Below are 21,027 nucleotides of genomic sequence, written 5' to 3'. Positions count from 1 at the left end.
TATATTTTTAAACCACAGCTAAACAAATTTCACACTCAACATTTTAATAAGACCCACTTGAGGAAAAGTTCGATTTGAAAATGTTTATTTTTGTCTTCAAATAAAACCGGTCCTGTCCTGCCTCAGCTCACCTTCATCCATCCGATCTCAAACACCAGATTGAAGAGCATGCAAACAAACGGTGTGTGACTGAATAGATTTGCTTAAAGGGGACAGCAGTTCTTTTCTCGCTAAAGTGCTAAAATCAACAGAACACAGGCTGCAAACACTGCAATACACGTGTTAGAAGTGACGCACGACGTGAAGCAACAAGTCCCACCGGTTCAGGGATGGGTTCGCGTTAAGTTACAGTTCTGTCTACAAAAATGACAAAGATGTTACAAACCAACCGGATGTTTGATTTGAGCAGAATTGGAGTGAGATTTCTCAGGCCTCTTCATCGTTGAGTTTGAGCGTGAAGAAGGCGGCGGTTTCGGCACAGGTTTCTCTCTGGTTTCTCTCGGTGGGCTGATGAGTTCTGGGCTCTTCCTTCTGTCTCCTGGCTCTCCGGCCTTCCCTGCGGAGCCTTCAGTCACAAGTGCCTTCAACCCGTTCCTCGTCTCTTCGTTCCAGCTAAGCCGGGGATTTGACTTAAAGAAATGGGTGTTGAGATTGTTTTTGCGCCGTATGGTTAAAGATTAAAGTTGTGACTGGAAGAAAGAGGAGGTTTCAGTTTCCTTTAGTGTAGTTTGGTCGGGGAGAGTTTGGTTTGAAGAGTACCTGGATGGATCATGAGTGCTCCTCGGCGCTGCCGCTGAAGGAGCGACTCCTGATGTGGTTCCTCAGCTGCTCTATCAGCTCCGGGTTCTGCTGCTGGATCTGCTGGGCGAACTGCTGTCCCCTGAACGAGAGAGCAGAGGATCCGTTCACCTGCTGCTTCCTGACCAACGGGGAAAAACAGTGACGTCCTTCCAAGAGAGGACCTCTTAGAAAGTGAAATATTCAAAGAAAAGAAATCAGTTTAAAACTCATTTTAATTATAAGAGTATTAGCACTAAACTGGACGGAGCAATTCATCTTAATGCAGATTATTTTATAGGAAAGTCTTGAGATTAATATCAGGCGAACTTCATGTTTAACACAGAGTAAAGTTGTTTTATAAAAGAGATTTATAGAAAACATCTTAAGCACCAGATTATTTTCAGAAGCAGTTAAAGATGCACTGATTATCCAGCAGCAGCAGCTTGTTAGAAATACAAATCTGGGTTGTGGGCGGGACCGTTGGTGCAGAGCAACCCCACCCCCCTCCTCATCGCTGATAGCTCCGTTTGTCCGCTAACTTGGAAGCTTGTAGCCTCAAGCTAACATTAGCAACGGAAAAATAACGACGAGCGATATCCAAGTTTTGAGCCACAATTCGCTACGTCACCAGTGTTGAACGCTCGCCGTGTCTCGCACATCTAAGCGTGAGCGGGGGAGGGTGCGTGCAGGGGGAGGGGAGACCTTGGGATTTCAGCAGCTGCGTCATTAGTTTGAGATTTTTCTAGCATCCAGTTTTCTGATTGAACTCGATTTGAATAAAGAAATACTCCGTTTTAACCATAAATTATTTTATATAGTTCCTCCGTTGTGAGAAAAATGCTACAAGAAGATGTTAAAAACACAAAAAAGATGATTTTCATTCAAGAAAATTGTGTTTTTAACATGCTGTGGCAATTTTCTGTCGAAAGAATAAAAAATAAAATAGCTTTTCTTTATTTAAAACATTAGGAATCAAGAGAAAATGAGAAAAAGCCGTTGAAAAAATATCGTATTTATGGTCTAGAAAATAGGCCACAAGCTCCTCGATCTGCTCCATTCTGATGCATCCACTTCTAGACAAATGTTACTGCTAAAGGTCGCCGACCCGTCTTAAACCAAGAGTTCATTTGGACTCCAGTACTTACGCCTCAATCAAGCTGGAAATGTCCGACATCCCCCCCACTCCGGCGGCAGGACCTCCGACCGCGTTGGACATCATTCCCGACATGCTGAGCACACACCAGCAGCGAGTCAGCGTTTGCAGAACGCCGTCTAAACCCAACATTCACAGAGAGTCGAGCACTCACAGTTGTTGCACCTGCTGGTTCTGCATCACGCTCGCCGCCTGTGAACAACAGCGCAGCTCAAGCCGCCGTTTCTCTGTTTAGAAATGACAGAAAGCTCTCACCATGCTGATGAAGGCCGGGTTGTTGATTAGGCTGGCCATGTCGAACCCCAGTCCGGCCGCTATCTGCAGGAATGACAGGATTTTGATGTAAACTCCTCAAAGGCGGAGACCAAACATAATCCGAGTGAACTCACGGGGCTCGACGCTTCCTTCTGCTTCTGCTCGGCGATCTTCAGGTTGGACTTGTAGGTGTCGTTCTCAGGGTCCAGCACTAAAGCTTTCTTGAAGTAGGAGATCGCTTCAGGATATTTGTTCATCGCTGTCAGAGCCAAACTGGAAAAAAAACAGAAAACCAGTTGAATAAAAAGGACAAAAACTCCTTCGGGTTACGAGGCCGACGCTCACCCCATCCGGCCGTACGCTTTGCTGTAGGTGGGGTCGATGCCGATGGCTCGTTCACAGTCGCTCGTGGCTTCAGTGTAATTCCCCAGTTTGCTGTGAGCTGCAGCCCTGCGAGCATCAATCCTCATGCTTCAACCTCAAACCTGCAAACTGAGGCTGCAGACGTGCAGGAATCAGAGAGTACCTGTTGCAGTAATACACGGCGTTCCTCAGGTCCAGATCAATGGCCTTCGTGTAGCAGTCCAGCGCACACCTGTAGTTTTCCTCCTTCATGTGGTTGTTCCCTGGAAGGAAAAAAATCTGTTTTTATCCAGAAAGACAAATCGATGATTGTTTTTTTCTGTTAACTTAAGAGTTTATTTAGTTTAGGATTACATTTAAAACAATTCAGGCTAATTTATAAATGCAGAAAATGACGAAACTAAGCAATAATAATCAAGAATCTCAACATTTTCTTACATTTTCAATTTAAATGCCTTAAAAAACTAATTTTTAGTTAAATAAGATATTTTAAAATTGATTTAAATGATCATCTTTTCTGTTTTGGATTCCTTTGGTTATTCTCTTATATGAATTTAGAAACATTTATTTTTGTTCACATTACAAGTAATAAAGTTTTGTCATCAGTAGAACAAAAAGGCAAATAAAAATTTGAAATTCTGCTTTTATTTTTTTAATAAAAACACAACCGTGATCTTTTTTTTTTAAAATGATGCATTAAAAATGTTTTTGTGAACACGAGACATTTCTAAGCAGAAATGATAAAAACAATGATACGGATTTTTTTAAAAAGTGAAAAATTATGAAAACAATAAAAGCATCTTAATAAATTCTACATAAAAATCTAAACTATTGTGGAAAAAAAGGAAACCATTTTGTTAGATCATATAAATTCTGGTTTATTTTACTGTAAAATAGGATTTAAATGCTTTAATTTAAAAGCTAAATTTAGAAAATCTAATCTAAATTAAAGACATTTTTCTAGATAATAGTAAAAAAGTCAGAATATTTTTTCCACCAAACTGCATCGAATTAAAAAAAAAAATACATTTTTACTGTTGTAATGTTTTTGACAAATTGAGAGAAAATATATATGAATTTTTAATTTATTTGAGGATAAAAAAATAAAAAAAACAGGAGCAGAAATCTTAAGATGACAAACAAAAACAGAGTTGTGTCTTTCTTTCTGAATATAGAAAACTGATTTTTAGGAAAAAAAAAAAAGGCAAAAAATAAAAATGTGTCACTTTTAACTTGATATTTGTCTCAAACTTTGGGTAAAGAAATTAGAAACTTTAAAAAAATACAGATGAATTCCACTGAGATTAGTCCTTAGTGAGGCTTTAAATCAATACGGATGAAATTAAAACCTGATTCTCAGGGATCCATCCCTCCATCATGAAGAGGATCCGATCTGTTCCAGATCACCGCAGCTGTAACGTTTTTATCTTCGTTTTCTAGTTATCTGCTCATTAAAATCCTCTAAAATGTTATTTACTCCTTTAATCTTCTTTCTTTTGTTACATTTTATTTGAGTAAAAATCAAGAACTCTTCTTGCTTGTTTTCATCCAAATGTAAATGTTTTTATTGCTATTTGTAGCAGTAGGACAAGGATGTGACATCAGAGATAACTGAAGGTGTCAGGACTTAAAGAGAAATGACCTTCGTTCTTCAGCTGCTCGGCTCGTTCGATGTCCTCCGGAGACGGGGACGTTTCTGGTGAGGTGATGTTGTCGTTCTGCACCCACAATACCAACAATATATACAGTGAATGACTGTATATAACAGGGATGTCAAAGTCAAATACACAAAGAGCCAAAAAAAAAAACATATTTAGTGACTCAATCAGCAGGTAGAACAAAATCCAATATGGCTGCTCGATGCTCAAAGGGTTTTCGTCCTGAACTTCCATCGCTGGGGCAGTGGGACTTTACACTTCAGGAGAATATAACATTCTTTTCATTTTTCTTTGACTGAAACATTACTACAATAGTGGCATAATCCCCAGAACTCACCTTGAGCAGAGCGTTGAGGAAAATCTCTCTAAGCGGCTGTGAAACTGCGAGGTGACCATCACTGGAACTGATTTTGAAAGTTGTCTCCAAGCACTGGATGGCAACTAAAGAGAGAAATGTCAAAACAATCAAAAACATCAAACTTTCCCATCAAGAAATCCAAACTGTGTTTTCAGTTCAACAGGAAGAGCGACACCTGGAACTCATCCATTTCTGGTTATATTTAAGGTTTCAGAAACTTAAAACAGATTTGGAGATATTTATTCTGATGAGGACAGAGGAGAATTATGGGTCATTTCCAGAGATAAACACAGGCAGCGACTGGGCTCACCCTCCAGGCTCTCCTGTTCGTCAGAATTCAAAGCTCCACAGTGCGTTTGATCTCGGAGGAACTGAACGACAGCCAACGCCAGGCGCTTCTCCACCGCCATGTTTCACCTAAAATCTGTTGACATAAACGGGACGGCGCCCGGTGAGCACATGATGAATCATGAAGCTGCTCCGGTAGGAAATGTTAAGACAGAAAAAAGAAACGAGTAGAAGGTCATTATGAATATTAGATAAAAAATGCTACTTTAAAATTGTATATTTTTATTAAAACATCAGATATATTCCTTTGACCTCCTCTCAAATCATCTTAACATCCCTTCAAGACCACCGCTTTTATTTTGAAATTTGTGACTAATCGGAAAATGTGCATAATATGAAATAAAAGAAGAAATAACTGAGGTTAGGAAACACAATCAGATACAGTAAATGTAAAGTTTTGTATTTTTTCAGATTTTTAAAAAAAATTGTGTCAAAACAAACAAAAAAGACAAGAAAAAAGTAATATCAATGTAAAGTTCAAATAAAAAAAGTTTATAAAAATCTGCTCAAAATAACTGCCTAATTATTGTAAGCTAACATGAAAAAATAACAAAGAAATTACAAATTTTAACCCTTTTTCTAAAGACATACAAGATCTTTTAAATATATTTCATTTAGTTGTTGATTTTTAAATAATTTACAGGTAATAGATGCATTAGCACTGAATTTCTGTTATTTGTTGTCTTTAATTTTTAAATATACTCTCCTATTCTACTTTTTCCTTTTATTTTCAAGCTGTTGTTTACATTTTGGTCTGTTTTGTAATAAATAATAACTATACTAATACTTTAATTGCCATACAGTACATCAGAATTGCTCTTATAAACATCTTTTATAGCTTTTTTAGGTGATTCTAATGTATTTTTAAGGTCCTGTACTGAACAGGTGACCTGTATTTGCCCGTTGACATCTGGGATACGACCAGTCACGTGACCCGAATCCATTTTGATGAATGGATAATACATAAATTAATCAAAAATATCTAAATAAAAGGATGTCACGTGGTAACATGAATACAAAATGGGGTGAAATAATGACCTAACCCTCCCTGGAGACTGAATCACAGCAATATTACGATTTTACGACATTTATTTTATTTTATTTTATTGTTTCCAAGACAACTGACAGGCGGATGAGAGACAGGAGGGACTCCGCGCCGCGAGCGTCTCCTGACAGATCCGGGATGCGCGCGCGCTCTCAGGTTAAAGAAAAAGGGCCGCAGCGGACACAAACGCAGCCTCGTGCCGCCTCGCTCTGCAGCCACTCCTCCGTGCGTGAGCATGCGGGGCCGTGATGTAACCGGATCCACCGCTGCACATGTTTAAAAAAAAAAAAAAAAAAAAAAAAAAAACATCCCCACGCATTGAGAGGCTAATTCTGGATTTTTCCATCTGACCCGATAGAAACACAAATCATCTCTGAAAAAAGGGCGCGAGCGCAAACGTAACACAAGACAACAACCGTGAAGGGTTTAAGATTAAAAAACTGCAGGTGAAAGGATGCTGGCCGTGCCTCCCGCGCGCCCACCTACCTGAGCTCCTCAGCTGTCTGTGTCCGCGTCATGAGGGAGCTGCGCATGCGCGGTGAGCTTCCCGACACACGTGAGGAGAGCAGCCACGCTTTTTTCCTCTCCCTGGATTCCAGTGACAGTAAGGCGGAAGAAAGGAGGTTTTTACGCACTGGTTGATGCACGGAGCCGCGCATGAGCCATGTGTGCGCTCAGAGTGGTGTTTTGCGGAACGCTCCGCAGGTATGGCGCTGTTTGTTCGACCTCAAACCGATCACAGGATGTCGTTCTGTGGCTGAAGCTGCTCGGCCTGTTTACACACCACCACAGAAACCGGATCACTGCAGTAATTCTATCTGACACCAGTTTATATGTTCTACAAAAACCAGATCATAAAAAATCCTGCTTTAATTCAGAACTAGTGTGAATATGGAGCGAAAAACTTAAATTAAATTTTTAATCTGATTACAGTTATGGCTCAGATTTGTTCTGCAAAATTCTCCATAAGGAGAAAATATTTTATGTTTATGTTTTAACCGCTTCCCTTTATTATTGCATTTAATTTAACCACAATTTGAACAATTTTTAGACATTTTTTGGTGTAAAAGAGCAAAATAAGTCCAAAAAGGTATAAATGCATGAAAAAATATAACTATTTAGAGGAGGAGTGGGTAAACGTTTTCATTTGTGACTCTAAAATTTGACAAATCAGGAGGAGATGTGTAGCATTTTTGGGGTAATCTGTCTCATAAGAGAATAAATATCTTGGAATGTGGACAAAGACATGCCAATTCTGATTGATATATCTTAAAACAGAACATTTTGTGACTTCTTTTTCTCATTTTCGCACTAATGGAATGATGTCCCTCAGAGAAAAGCACAAATGTAAAGAAATGCTGCATTCAGGTGCGGTTGGAATGATCGGAAAAATGCCAACTGACACAGAAATTACACATGAACTTCAGAAAAACAAGAAACTTTAAAAAACTTACATGAATGCAGAATAACTTTCAATGTTTTTATATTGCACAATTGGGGAGACGCCTGAAATACAGGGAAAATAAAGCAATAATTAGGATTATCAATGTCATTTGTTCTAGTTTGGTGGGCCAGAATTAATAGTTTATATATGGCCTCAGGGCCGCAGTTTTCCCACCCTTGATTTAGGGTATATTAAGGTCACCTATTCCACCTTTTTCCAACTATATATCTCAAATAAATGTTACTTTTTTATTATATTTGTTTAAAAAATGTTCAAAACTACAATAAAATCAAAATAACGCATTTTAAGAAAAACTATAATTTTATCATTAAGAAGTCTAATATACACAAATATTATAATAAATATAATTTATGTGTTCATACTCATTAATATGCAATAATAATAATAATTCGCTAAATAATTTCTGGATATTATTATGTTGTTATTTGCTTAATATGATATTAAAACTGTGTGATATTTCACCAGATTGTGAAGTTTTAATAGTTTTGACTATATAAAAATTGATTAGTGTGCTTTAGGGCTGCCACAAACGATTATTTTAAACGTCGACTAATCACCGATTGTTTTTCCGAATAGTCGACTAATCAGATCAGACGTAAACTGGATGTAAAATAAGTCGATTTAAGCTTAATAGATCAATAATCGATTCATAAAAATATAAATTGATCTAGCACATAAAGCTAAAGTCTGCTAGCTTGATGCTAACATTTAATGGAATTCCCTATAGGATGGCTAATGCTAACGCTCAGTCATCCTAAACATACATGAATTAACATCTTTATAAACTCATAGGAATTAATTTTCCAAACTCTATAAAGGAGTTTTTTTTAATGTAACACAGTTTTTTACTCATTAATCAACTAACTATTAAATTAGTCATCAATACTCATGACTAATCAACTAATTGTGGCAGCCCTACTGTACACTAAGTATCATACTTTTTTTTTAAACATGTATAATATACAAAATGTAGATTTATCATTCTCCCGTACTTCATTACAGAGCTGCAATTATCATGCCTGCACAACCACCTTTATAATCTGGTAAATGTCATTGGTGTGTGAAGGGGGCGACCGGACAGGCTGATAGCTTCTGCTTAGCATGGAAAAAATGTGAAGCACGTTGTGTGTTTGTGGAAGATTTATTGCTCCAGCCGAATGCCGGGGATGACTCGGAGCTGCAGCTGTAACTAAAAAAAACTTCCAGGTTATTAGGAAGAAAAGTGAAATGAGCATGACTGACCCTGTAACACCTGAGGGGTCGCCGGTGACACTTAAACACAAAATCCAACATACTCTAAGTTCTCAACTGTTAACACGATCGACGTAATCCCAGTAGATTCTACGAGCCGGGATTATGTTGATCGTGTTAACAATTTAAACATTACAAGGAAAATCAAAGAACATAAACACTGGAGCTCCTGTCTTAAAGGGTTGAATTAAAAGTTTTTCCAAAGGAATTTGTTCATTTAGAACAGGCCCCAGGAAACAAGGTCAAGTGGGCCCCTTATGGTTTAAAAGTGGACAGAAAATGTGACCCTGATTGGGTTTGTCCGCAGTTTCTGTGGTGGCCCCACCTGCGTTTGCCCACATTGGCTGAAGCTGACACCCAGAGCGTTGGCTCGCTTCACTATCCAGCCGCCTGGTGGAGAGCGGAGGTCTCTAGCTCAATACAGAGGAGCTCGCTAGCTTGCTACAGTGTAGCTTGCTAGCATGCTACAGCAGACGTCGTTAGGTCAATACAAAAGGGCTCGCTAGCTCAATACAAAGGAGCTTGCTACAGAGTTGCTCGGTAGCATCCTACAGCGGACCTTGTTAGCTCAGTACAGCAGACCTAGCTAGCTCAATACAGAAGAGGTCACTACAATGCTACAGATTAGCTCGCTAGCATGCTACAGAGGAAATCGCTACAATGCAACAGATTAGCTCGCTACCATGCTACAGTGTACCTCGCTAGCATGTTACAGAGGAGCTCGCTAGCATGCTACAGCGGACCTTGCCAGCTCAATACAGTGGACCTCGCTAGCTTGCTACAGTTGAACTCACTAGCTCAATACAGTGGAACTTGCTAGCTCAATATAGAGGAGCTTGCTACAGCAGAGCTCGCTATGATGCTACAGAGGAGCTCACTAGCATGCTACAGAGGAGCTCACTAGCATGCTACAGAGGAGCTCACTAGCATGCTACAGAGGGGTTCATTAGCATGCTACAGAGAAGCTTGCTACAGAGGAGCTCACTAGCATGCTACAGAGGGGTTCATTAGCATGCTACAGAGAAGCTTGCTACAGTGGAGCTCGCTAGGATGCTGCAGAGGAGCTCACTAGGATGCTGCAGTGGAGCTAGCTAGCATGCTACAGCAGACCTTCGCTAGCTTGCTACAGAATACCTCACTAGCATGCTACACAGTGGAGCTCACTAGCTCGCTAAAGCGGAGCTCACTAACAAACTATAGCGGAGCCTTCTGGCACTATGCTGTCCACCGGGCGGCTGGCTAGTGAAGCTAGCCAACCCACTGAGTCCCCACGTAAGTCAATGGTGAGGCCACCACAGAAACTGCAGACAAACCAAATCAGGGCCACATTTTCTGCCCACCTTTAAACCATATGGGGCCCACTTGGCCTTGTTGGTTGGGGGGTTGTCCAAACCCAGGCCTCAAGGACCGGTGTCCTACATGTTTTCCAATCAACCTGCCATTGAAGCTTCTAATTGGCTAAACACACCTGATCCAGGTAATCAGCAGCAGATTAGGCAGGATTTTTGGAAAACCAGCAGGAGGCCGGCCCTCGAGGCCTGGATTTGGGAACCTCTAATTTAGAGTCTCGGTTATTGACTACTGCTGCACTTTCTGACTTGTGTGGTCTGAATAAGGTTGGACACCAGTGTTCTGAAGTGGATGGTGTGTGGCTGTTGATGGGTTACTATTGCACAAAACTCAGTTTGAGCAGATTTAATCTGATCCAAACACACCCAGTTGTCATGAGTAGAAAAAACTATTTTTATGACCAGGCTTTACTCAAGTCGATGGATTCATTCAGATCCTCTCTATTCCGTTCAAAACTGCAATAGTTAGGATGTTTTAGTGATAGTCTGCATCAACATTCTCCTTGTTAAGGTTAATCCTAAACATATATTATAGTTCAAGGTTTGACCATCACTTAACCCCAACTTTCTTTCAGGTTCTCTAAGCACCGTCTCAGAATGACCATCCCTCATGACTCGGTAACGCCATCCAGAGACTGCTGTCAGGCTGCCGGGAGCAGAAACACTCTGAGGTGGGATCTGACTCCGGAGGAGATCCGATCCATGACAGACGGTCTGATAGACAGAGTTCAGAAGGTGTACGATGAGGTCGGATCTCTGAGCGTGGAGAACGTCTCTGTTGAAAACACTCTGAAGGTGCTGGCGGATGTCAGGCTGGACTATGCGTGTAAGTATTCTGAGGAGTTTTTGATGAATGTTCATTGAAAAACGAAAGTAGTTTAAGGTTCTAAAACTAGGAGCAGAACATTCCAAACAGGAAGTACCTGCTGGTTCCAAGAAGCCAAAACTACATAGGCTTCTATAGAGAAATAAACAGCTGCTACTCAGTCATTCTATTGGTCAGAATAACCATTCTTGCTCTAATTGCTTTTTTAAATATCTTATTGATAATACAAAATTTTCTTCATGATATTTTGTCTTTATCACAAGTTATTCAAGTTATAAACTGACCAATCAGATGCCTCAGTAAATGCATGTGCTGCCCACTGGCCCCACCTCGTAAATTTGATTGACAGGTTCTCCCAAGTCCACTCTCAGTAGAAGGGGTGTGGACTTTGAACAAGCTCACTCATGACTGATGACAGTAGTTGCCATAGAAACATAATTCAGACCAATGACTGTCGACTGGATCCAAATGGCGGCGCCTGTATCGTGGAAAAATGGTGACTGACTGGCTTCATTTCGTTGGCATTTTCTATTCACAGCTGGCTTTGTCCATCTCTATTTATGGTCAATCTGTAGAATTGATGACTCTGACCAACTTAGCCCAGTTGCTGCTCACTGGTGTCATCTGGCTCCAACATGGCGGGGTCCATATTGCAAAAAAACAGTGACTGAAATGACTTTATTTTACTGGAGCCAGAAGTATACCTTTATCTATATATGATTTCACACGCACTCGCTCCATTTCTCATTGACACCCAATAGCGATACATGAATGAAACCTTTATAGTTTAAACCAGGCTGGAATTCTTATTAACTTTGTGTAACTTTATGTTGTTTTTAATATGAGAATTAACACCTGTAAGACTGTCTTTCCAAAAGCCCCTAGTGGTGAGTTGGCAAACTGCAACTACTGATTGTTAATTTGATAAGCTGCTATCCTATGTGATCAAATGAAATACTGAAATTTCAGTGAACTGACTGCGTAATAATTGATAAATTAAAAACTATTTTTGATTTTATGCTTAATTTTGATGGAAATTTTTTGACTTTTTAAAAATAATTTTGTCAGTGCCAACATAAGGAGAGAAGACACCCTAGCAGTGGAGAAAATTTATATCATTTTTGCTAAGATTACTAGATTTCTGAATAACTATTTAGATAAGTGTACACTGTATTGACTTTTTGCATTAAAAAGTCCTTTAATTGCTAAAATGTTGATGCTTTTTTTGCCCTGAAACTTTTCATGTGCATAAATAATCAGTTTAAACTCGCTCTCTGCTTACCCAGCGTCGCGGCACGTCCTGGACTTCCCTCAGTACGTTTGTCCTCGTAAAGACGTGCGCTCGGCGAGCACAGAGGCCGACAAGAAACTGTCCGACTTCGATGTGGAGATCAGCATGAGGGGAGATGTCTTCAAACGGATCACTGCCTTACAGGTACGACCTCCGTTGTTCCTCAGATCATCGGTTCTGCCTGATCAAAGAGCCTCCACCAAATAGGAGATAATCACACATGTTTTTATAGAAATGATTTGTTCTTTGTATTTTAACAGAAAAAACATCAAGACGATCTGTCTTGGGAGGAGAAGAGATTCTTGGACAGACTTGTAACTTTGGGTCAGAGGAAAGGACTCCATCTTTCTGAGGACATACAGGAGGTGATCCACTCTTCGACTATTAAAATGTCCTTCCTGTTTCCAAAAATCCTCTGATAACTTTGATCACAAATTCCTAATCGCTTACACGCTTTGAATTATCCATCCTTATGTTAGAATTTAAAGGTTTTATCAACATTTTTTGGAAAACTACCTATTTGAAAAGTTTTAAAATATTTTTTTTGTTTTCTTTTATATCCCACTTATATATCCAACAGAGGTTAAATACTGGTTAAAAAAGGCAGGATAATAACTGAAATGGATTATTTTCAAAGGAAAAAAAAGGTTAAAGTTAAATTAAACTATTTGTTTGTCTCAAACATTTTAATAAATAGAAAAAAAACAAACATCTTATATTAGAAAAGAACATTCATGACATTCACCTAATAGTTTATTTCATATTTTGTGCTTATTTTGGATCAGCTCACAGGGGCAGAAATCCTTTTTTCCTTCTTTTTTCTTATCTTACATCATACATTTTTTATTATATTGAGTGAGGTAGAAAAGTCACTTAAAGTTTCACTCTAATCAGCTTTTCAACTATTTTCAAAGGATTCTAAGTGATTTTTTTTTATTAGGATCGCCGCAATGTCAGTTTTAGTCAAAATTAAAAAAAAAAACTGTCATTTTCTTGGACATAGTTTCTGCAGAGTTCTTTAGTAATTTACCTTGTGGGTAGCATCAATTGCAACAAGCAACCCCGCCCCTCTTCCCCTTCCCGATGCAGAGAGCTCTCTCTTTAGAAGCTTTCCCACTAGCTTACAGCCCCTCGCACTCCAAAACTAAACTATACCAGTGCAACAAAAATTGAGTCAGTCTTGAACCAGATTCCAGCTCAGACGAGGAAAACAAAGACGTTCATGGATCTATTCGTCTGCATGTTGATGCATCAGAATGGGTAGGAAGCTTGTGCCCTCCTCAACAGATTTTCTACATCACAAATGTTTTCTTTTTCAGTTGCAATGTTTTGCACATTTTTTCACAGCTTAAAAAAGATCAGAAATTCTATTTTAAGCTGAATATATCATCAGAAAAATGCCACAAGAAGGTGTTAAAATCACATTTTGTCATAGTAAAATAAAATAAAACATGATAGAGGTTTGTAATATTCATCATAGAACTAACTGAATTGTTGAAGCAAAATAACAAACGTTTTAGTAGAATAAGAGTCACGCAAATTTAAATCTATCCATCTTTTCTGCTCAGCAATCAAAGCAAAGATGAGCTATTATTTATTTTTAAAGTCCCAAATAATGATGCCTTATTTCTTTTGATTCTTGATTTCCTTTTGTCGCTCTAGGAAATCAAAAGAACTTCCAAGCTCATCAGTGAGCTCTCCATAGAGTTCAACCAGAACCTGAACGAGGACGCCACGTTTCTGGTGTTTTCTGAGCAGGAACTGGGTAAGCTGGTCCCTCCACCGGCCGTTTGCCGCGTGAACACCGTTTTCACCTGTTCTCCGTGTGCAGGCGGCCTCGCCGACAGCTACCTCAACGGCCTGGAGAGGACGGCCGAGGGCCGCTACAAGGTGACGCTGGAGTATCCTCATTACTTCCCGCTGATGAAGAGGTGTTACAACCCCGAGACCAGGAGGAAGATGGAAATGGCTTTTCACAGCAGGTGTAAGGAGGTGAGCAGACACCAGTTGACAGTCAATCTGCCCTTTGATTTTATTTTAAATTCCTAATAGATTTGCTGTGTGTTTGGTAATAAACCTTTAAACTCTATTTATGGAAGAGCTTTTAAGGGCGTGAGTGAAACCTCAGTCATCAAACTCCATAACTTCCTTCTAATAAAGTCCTAAACAAACCGGATTTTATGGCACATTACTGAAAAAGACAATCCGAAAATATGCTGTGATTATCTTGCATCTGGGCCAAGTGGAAGGTGATTGGTCAGACGGGTTGATGGGAAGTTTTTCTGGTGAACTGTTTCTTAATGTCTTTTATCTGCAATAATCAGAGAGAACGGCATGACAGATGAGATAAACTTTATGTTTTTAACCCTCAACAATCTTTACTATTATTCATTGACTGTATACGAGAACTGGACTAAGTAACCCCTCCACCCTCACTAAATTAAAAGCTATTACTCAGTCATTTTATTTGTCAAAATAGCCATTTTTGCTCTAATATTTTACTTAAATTCTTAAGTTATTCAAGTTATAAACCGACCAATCAGATGCCTCAATAAAAACATGAGGTGCCCCACCTCAAATGTTCAAAACGTTTGACAGATTCTCTCGAGCCGCTTTCAGTGGAAAGGGTGTGGCTTTCCAACAAGCTCAGAGTGGTTGCTATAGTAACGTTGACTCAGACCAATCACTGCTTACTAACGTCGTCTGGTTCCAACATGGTGACGTCCGTATCGGGGGAAAAATGGCGACTGAATTGACTTCATTTCGTTGGATCCTGAAGTAAAGCATTTTCTATGGGTTTTGGTCCAGTTCTCAATTATACAGTCAATGTTATTATCATATAAAATCCAAATCACTCTCAGGTTTTCAGTTCATTAAGTAAAAATGTATGTATCACTGCGCTAGGCTTCTGACTACAATACCCACAATTCTTCAATAATCTATCAACCGGTGCAGTTTACCACTGACAGATGTTTGAGCTCCGTGTAGCACACAGAACCAGTTCCAGGTCATTGAACTCAACCAGAATTCATAAATCAGACCCAACAGATTATAAGGATTATTGTTGACTTTGGAGAAAATAAGAGCGCCTTATGATAGGAAAAATTTGGTAATAATGTTTGCATTTTTTATGTAAAAAATAGATCAAACAGGGACATTTTGGATAATGTATAGTTTAGATTCTTAATTATTAAATAATAGTAAAATCATTTAATTTTCAAATGCATTGTGTTTGAAAAAAAATATTTAAATGTTTTTTTTTTTTCGTAAATGTTTTCATCTTTAGAACATAAAATGTTAATATTTATTTAGCAAGTGGGTGATGTCATTATTGGCATTTAAAAAACATATTAAGTTTGTGTCCAAATTGCAATAAAATCTAATTGAATCCATCTGTAAAATCTAGGGGGTTTAGTTTTAATCAAATTATTCAAAATTTTAATTTTCTGCCTTTTATTTCCCCTTTCTTTTGCTTTTCCATTCACATGCAGTTAACTTTTCTTTTGATTTACATTCCTATAGCTTCACCTCAGTCCTTCTTAAAACCCATAAATCTGTCGCTGTGGGATCCGAGGTTGACTTGAGATCCAGCCCGTGGAGGACGGCTCCATCTGCAGTTAAACCGCCGCATTTACAGATGGCGGCGGCAGCGGCGGCGGCGGTCCGCAGACCCAGCAGCTGCTGCGGTGTCGAGTTTCTGGCAGTTGCTGCTCAGGAAGCCGCGGTGGATTTTCTCAGACCTGTCATGTTACTCTGCATGGAAGCAGCCGGGGCCTCATCATAAGCCGGAGCTGAAGTCCCAGAGAAAGCAGCACCTGTCGCAGACGAGAAACGACCTTTTTTTTTGTCTGCAGGCGAACACGGCCATCTTGGAACAGCTGATACAACTCAGGGCAAAGGTCGCAGACCTACTGGGTTACGGCAGCCACGCCGAGTATGTGCTGGAGATGAACATGGCCAAAAACCCCAGCAGGGTGTCCAGCTTTATCGGTGCGAGTCCTCTGATGTGTTTCCTCTCGCATTCAGCCACTAGAGATGAAACGGAGCCGACAGGAAGACATCTTTAATTGACAATAACAAGTGTAGCAGTACTGAGTATTGTTTGACTACACTGAAATATTTGACCAATCAAAACACAATCCAGGAGCGGCAGACAAAAAAAGCAGAAACTACTACAAAATGACCCAGCCGTCCTCAAGCATGCTGGGAAATGGTTGACTTTGTACTGCATAATGGATGTTTTCGCAATGAAAGGAAAAAAAATCACATAAAATGTTCCTTTTGAGCGAATATTTTAATGAATAAATGCACAAAATATACCAACAAATTGGAATCCAATAGATCAGCTCCTTATACTAAGTGGGCGCAAGATAAATTAATTATAACCACAACAAAAAAAAGAAAATCTTTGCTTTTTGTGGTTTTAAAAATTAACTAAATTGATTGTATTTTTAAAATTAATTTTGTGGTATTTTAAGTATTTTTGTAGAAAAACGAATAGAAAAAAACACATTCAATAATTCAAAACAAAATTTGAGAAATATATTCGCTTAAATGTAGAATTGGAAGAGTTTTGATGTGAAGTTGTGGTTTTGTGAATTTAATCATTTGAAAAATCTGTGATTTTATGCTGCTACTCATAGATTACATTTTGGGCAGAAAAAAATTAAATTTTGATTATTTTTTCCTTAGCTTTCATATCTAAAATAGGATTATGTTACATTACATTATATAATAATATACTACATTATATTATATTACATTATATTAAATTATATTGCAATATATTATTTTACATTACATTATACAACACTATACTACACTATATTACATTACATTATATTACATTTCACTAGATTACATTACATTTGATTACTTTATATAATAATATACTACATTATATTACATTATATTAAATTATATTGCAATATATTATTTTACATTACATTATACAACACTATACTACACTATATTACATTACATAATATTACATTTCACTAGATTACATTACATTTGATTACATTATATTAAACTACATTACATTATACTGTATTTTCTGGTCTCTACAGAGGCTTTCTACCAGCGTCTGAAGCCCGTCGGACTCAAGGAGAGGAAATACATTTTGTCTCTGAAGAAGAGGGAGTGCTTGATGAAGGGCTACACGTTTGACCAGCAGATCAACGCCTGGGATTTGCCCTACTACATGAACCAAGTGGAGCAGTGCAAGTTTGCCGTGAACAAGGACAAGCTGATCGAGTATTTCCCTCTGGAGGCGGTGACCGAGGGGCTCTTCGGCATCTACCAGGAGCTGCTGGGCCTCTCCTTCACCGAGGTGGAGCACGCCGACGTGTGGCATGAGAACGTGAAGCTTTACTGCGCCTGCGACGCTGAAACGGGGGAGCAGGTGGGGCAGTTTTACCTGGACCTTCATCCGAGGTAGAGATTAGTCACGTCGCGTTCACATACGCTCCGGTAGAAGCCTGAAATGTCCATTCGTTTACCAGGGAAGGGAAATACGGCCATGCAGCTTGCTTTGGCCTGCAGCCGGGATGCAGAGGGCCTGATGGGAAACGGAGGCTTCCGGTAGCAGCTATGGTGGCAAATTTCACCAAACCGAGCAAAGGTTGGCCCTCGCTCCTCCAACATCATGAAGTGGAGACGTACTTTCACGAGTTTGGTCACGTCATGCATGAAATCTGCTCTAAGGTGGGTTTCCTCCATTTGCAGTGTCACATCAGGAAACGAGAGGGTTAACTTTTCCGTTTGTTTGACGTTAGACCACATTTTCAGAATTCAGTGGAACTCAGGTGGAGACGGATTTTGTGGAGGTTCCCTCTCAGATGCTGGAGAACTGGGTTTGGGAGAAGGAGCCTCTGAGGCGGATGTCTCGCCACTACAGAGACGGTACGCCCATCCCGGACCAACTGCTGGACAAACTCATCGCTTCCAGAGTGGCCAACACAGGTCAGAGTCTCTGCTTCTCTAGAAATGAATGAATGAAGCAGCAAAAGTGATGAAGGTGTCTCCTCCACAGGCCTGATGAACCTCCGTCAGGTGGTCCTCAGTAAAGTGGACCAGACACTTCACTCCAGTAGAAGTTCAGACACAGCTCAGGTGTTTGCAAAGCTCTGCCAGGACATCCTGGGGGTCCCTGCAACTCCAGGTCAGTCGCCAAGACCAACAAATATTCAAAGTTTTATTCAGCAAAAGGCAAAACTAGAATAAAAAAAAAAAAACACTTTTTCTTCATCAACAGCACTTTTTTTAGTTTGAAATGCTCATAGAGATTGTAAACTGATCTCTTTTTGTTCATCTATTACCACTAGTTAATGGGATTGCCCCTCCCACTTTGAAGTCAGGTCATTTCTGATTGGTTCATCACTTTAGAACTATTTACAAATATTATTGGCTGAAAGTAAATGTAGCACATTTAAAAAAAATAATGTTAACCCTTTAAATACCTGCTCAACCAAACAATGGAAAAAAATGTAGAACACGTGTTTTTAAAAATATTTATTGTGTGTATTATTCCCCAAGGTACGGAGCCCCTAAAGGGAAAACGAAGAAAAAAAATTTAAGTAAAACATTTTTTAAAAATTTAAATATAAATAAATTTTAAAAAAGAGTTCTGGTTAGTAGCGAATATGCATCATTTAGTAACCTAAACATTTTTTTTGCTTTAATTTTTAGAAAAAAAAGTTCTGGTTAGTAGCCAGAACTTCTTTTTTACGGAGCCCCTAAGTATTTTTAGAAATTTCTTTTTAGTAACCTTTCATTTTTTTACGGAGCCCCTAAGTATTAAAAAAAAATGTAGACTTCAATTTTTAGTATTTTTAGAAAACTTTTTTTTTTTTTTTTTACTTCAATTTCTTTTTTTACTTTGATGTCTCTTTAGGAGTTCCATACCAAGACAATTAGCAGCAGGAAAAAAAAAACACTTTTTGGGTGTTTTTTTCTTCTTTTTTGGGTAGTTAAAGGGTTAATACATAATTTTTTTTTTCAGCAGACTCCTGGCCGGTTAACCTCTTAAACACCAGAGCTGTCACTGGCCACACCTAAATAATACACACTCTGACTGACATACTATAAATCTTTGGTTATTTACACAATCAACTGGAACCTGTTGATTCCAATGAGGAGAAAAGTGGCTTTTCATGCCCACTTTGCACCGATATGCAAAGCAATACAAACATAAAGAGTTGCATGATGGCACAAATTGTTTCTATGTAACAAAATCTCCTAGTTTTGGGTAATTATGTAGGCACACTACTCGCATTAACGGTTGAAGAGCTAATATATTCAAATGTCAAAACTGGAGCTAAAGGGTGTTAAAGGGTTAAAGCACTTATTGTTTTAAGAAGCAACTTTGTGGCAATCAATTTACATCCAAATCAATATCTGTGATCCTCAGGTACTAACATGACGGCCAGTTTCAGCCACTTGGCTGGAGGATACGACGGTCAGTACTACAGCTACCTGTGGAGCGAAGTTTTCTCCATGGACATTTTCTTCAGTCGCTTCAAGAAGGAGGGCATCATGAATCCAAAGGTGGGTCATTTGATTTATTTTGTAGTATTTTGAGTTAGTTGGAGACATTTACGTGTGTGATTGGTGGTGTGGAGCAGGTTGGAAAGGAGTACCGAAGAGTGGTTTTGGAGGCGGGGGGGTCTGTGGATGGAATGGAGATGCTGAAGTCCTTCCTGGGACGGGAACCTCAGCAGGAGGCCTTCTTTGAGTGTAAGGGACTGGTTGGGTCGGAGGAAACACAAACCATGTAATCAAGGATTCTGTCATCTATAGAATAAACATTCAGTCTAAAATAAAAGGATAAATCTGTCTTTTGTTCTTCTCTTTGTGCTTCATTTTAATTGGATATCAGTGCAAGGCGTGCTCAGTGACTACAATGTGAAATCTGATCCAAATAGATTGAATTCTGCTGATTTTTTAAAACAATTTTACAGTTCTAGCCCACCTTGATATGAACAGGCCTCTCTTGAGGTCACTCTCAACAGCTCTCACATTATTGGTGCATTTATTTTCACCTGTTTGGTCATCTCAGGTGAACTAGCTCAAATAATTTTAAAAAATAGATAATATTTTACTCAATTTAAATTCAAATTTAATCATAAATAAATGTGTTTTTTAACCGATTAATCAAATGGTTCATGCTGTCATTCTAAAAGCACCAAATTATGTATTTTTTTCTGAATTTCATGACTTAAAATGTAATCACTCCAAAATATATTTGTATAGAATTCAAAAACAAATGACAAATTGTTTTCACTTTTGATCGACTATAGACTGGTCCATATCCTGAATTATGATTCATTTATTCTAAATGACACTTCTTCTGTTTTGTTATTTAAACATTATTTATTTCCAATGAGCCAGAATTGATCCAAATTTGAATAGAACTGAATTAAAAGAGTGACCATCCTCAGAGAGGAGTGCTTCTTTCGCTCACTGGTATAGCTTACAGGGGTGGTGACACTTGTTTTTCCGTCTTCAGCTGAACACAATAAAATTCACATTTTTTTTTAGGTCTTTACAAATGATGTAACACAGGAGTGGACCATGTTTTTTTGAAAAAATATTTTTTGAAAAAGATTTAAACTTTTATTTTGTGGCATTCCACCTTTGTTCTAGTTATTTCAAACACATGCAAAAAGTATAAATGTTTTATTGTTTTCCAGCAATATATTCATATTTTTTAATAAAATATAACAGTTACATTTTTTTTTTTTGTTATCTGAGAGTGGATGTAATGTGAACTCAGCAGGGCCGTTGTGTTGTGAGCATGAGCTCAGCTGTGTTGAGGTTGCAGTCACGTTCCTGTAGACAAACGCCAAAAGAGATAAAACACAAATACCTCTTGTAGGATTTCA

At 38.7% G+C, this 21,027-nt stretch overlaps 2 protein-coding genes across 3 annotated transcripts; one reads left to right on the top strand and one right to left on the bottom strand.

Moving 5' to 3' along the window:
* Positions 1–68: 68 nt before the first annotated feature.
* Positions 69–6,573, bottom strand: sgtb (small glutamine-rich tetratricopeptide repeat (TPR)-containing, beta). The gene is made up of 12 exons (XM_024298876.2): positions 6,447–6,573; positions 4,878–4,991; positions 4,547–4,650; positions 4,194–4,269; positions 2,715–2,814; positions 2,534–2,638; positions 2,323–2,461; positions 2,189–2,251; positions 2,088–2,125; positions 1,926–2,009; positions 760–880; positions 69–689 (listed from the first exon to the last, which is right to left on the bottom strand). The coding sequence occupies exons 2-11, from the start codon at positions 4,975–4,977 to the stop codon at positions 769–771; spliced, it is 921 nt and encodes a 306-aa protein (XP_024154644.1). The 5' UTR covers positions 4,978–4,991; positions 6,447–6,573; the 3' UTR covers positions 69–689; positions 760–768.
* nln (neurolysin (metallopeptidase M3 family)) lies at positions 6,440–19,978 on the top strand. 2 transcript variants are annotated; one of them, XM_024298875.2, is made up of 13 exons: positions 6,440–6,564; positions 10,601–10,851; positions 12,138–12,286; positions 12,403–12,507; positions 13,805–13,907; positions 13,974–14,134; positions 15,997–16,132; positions 17,212–17,578; positions 17,647–17,848; positions 17,920–18,106; positions 18,177–18,305; positions 19,554–19,690; positions 19,768–19,978. In XM_024298875.2, the coding sequence occupies exons 2-13, from the start codon at positions 10,623–10,625 to the stop codon at positions 19,918–19,920; spliced, it is 2,058 nt and encodes a 685-aa protein (XP_024154643.1). In that variant the 5' UTR covers positions 6,440–6,564; positions 10,601–10,622; the 3' UTR covers positions 19,921–19,978. The 2 variants fall into 2 exon arrangements, with proteins under 2 accessions (XP_024154643.1, XP_024154642.1); XM_024298874.2 differs by having other exon boundaries at positions 6,528–6,665.
* The last annotated feature ends 1,049 nt before the right edge of the window (positions 19,979–21,027 follow it).

The sequence above is a fragment of the Oryzias melastigma genome, linkage group LG12 (assembly GCF_002922805.2).
Source record: "Oryzias melastigma strain HK-1 linkage group LG12, ASM292280v2, whole genome shotgun sequence".
Classification (NCBI taxonomy): Eukaryota; Metazoa; Chordata; class Actinopteri; order Beloniformes; family Adrianichthyidae; genus Oryzias; species Oryzias melastigma.
Note: the sequence above shows the minus strand (reverse complement) of the source record. Positions and strands in the feature narration are given on the sequence as shown.

What these genes read in the sequence shown, in the direction of transcription:
- sgtb (XM_024298876.2), bottom strand. Translation starts at nt 4,977, where the DNA reads ATGGCGGTGGAGAAGCGCCTGGCGTTGGCTGTCGTTCAGTTCCTCCGA. An exon ending in CGAACAGGAGAGCCTGGAGG is followed by an intron (nt 4,651 to 4,877) that starts GTGAGCCCAGTC and finishes TTCTCTCTTTAG; the next exon opens with TTGCCATCCAGTGCTTGGAG. An exon ending in AGAAGGAAGCGTCGAGCCCC is followed by an intron (nt 2,252 to 2,322) that starts GTGAGTTCACTC and finishes TCATTCCTGCAG; the next exon opens with ATAGCGGCCGGACTGGGGTT.
- nln (XM_024298874.2), top strand. Translation starts at nt 6,625, where the DNA reads ATGTGTGCGCTCAGAGTGGTGTTTTGCGGAACGCTCCGCAG. An exon ending in TTTCTGAGGACATACAGGAG is followed by an intron (nt 12,508 to 13,804) that starts GTGATCCACTCT and finishes TTGTCGCTCTAG; the next exon opens with GAAATCAAAAGAACTTCCAA. An exon ending in CAGGGTGTCCAGCTTTATCG is followed by an intron (nt 16,133 to 17,211) that starts GTGCGAGTCCTC and finishes TGGTCTCTACAG; the next exon opens with AGGCTTTCTACCAGCGTCTG.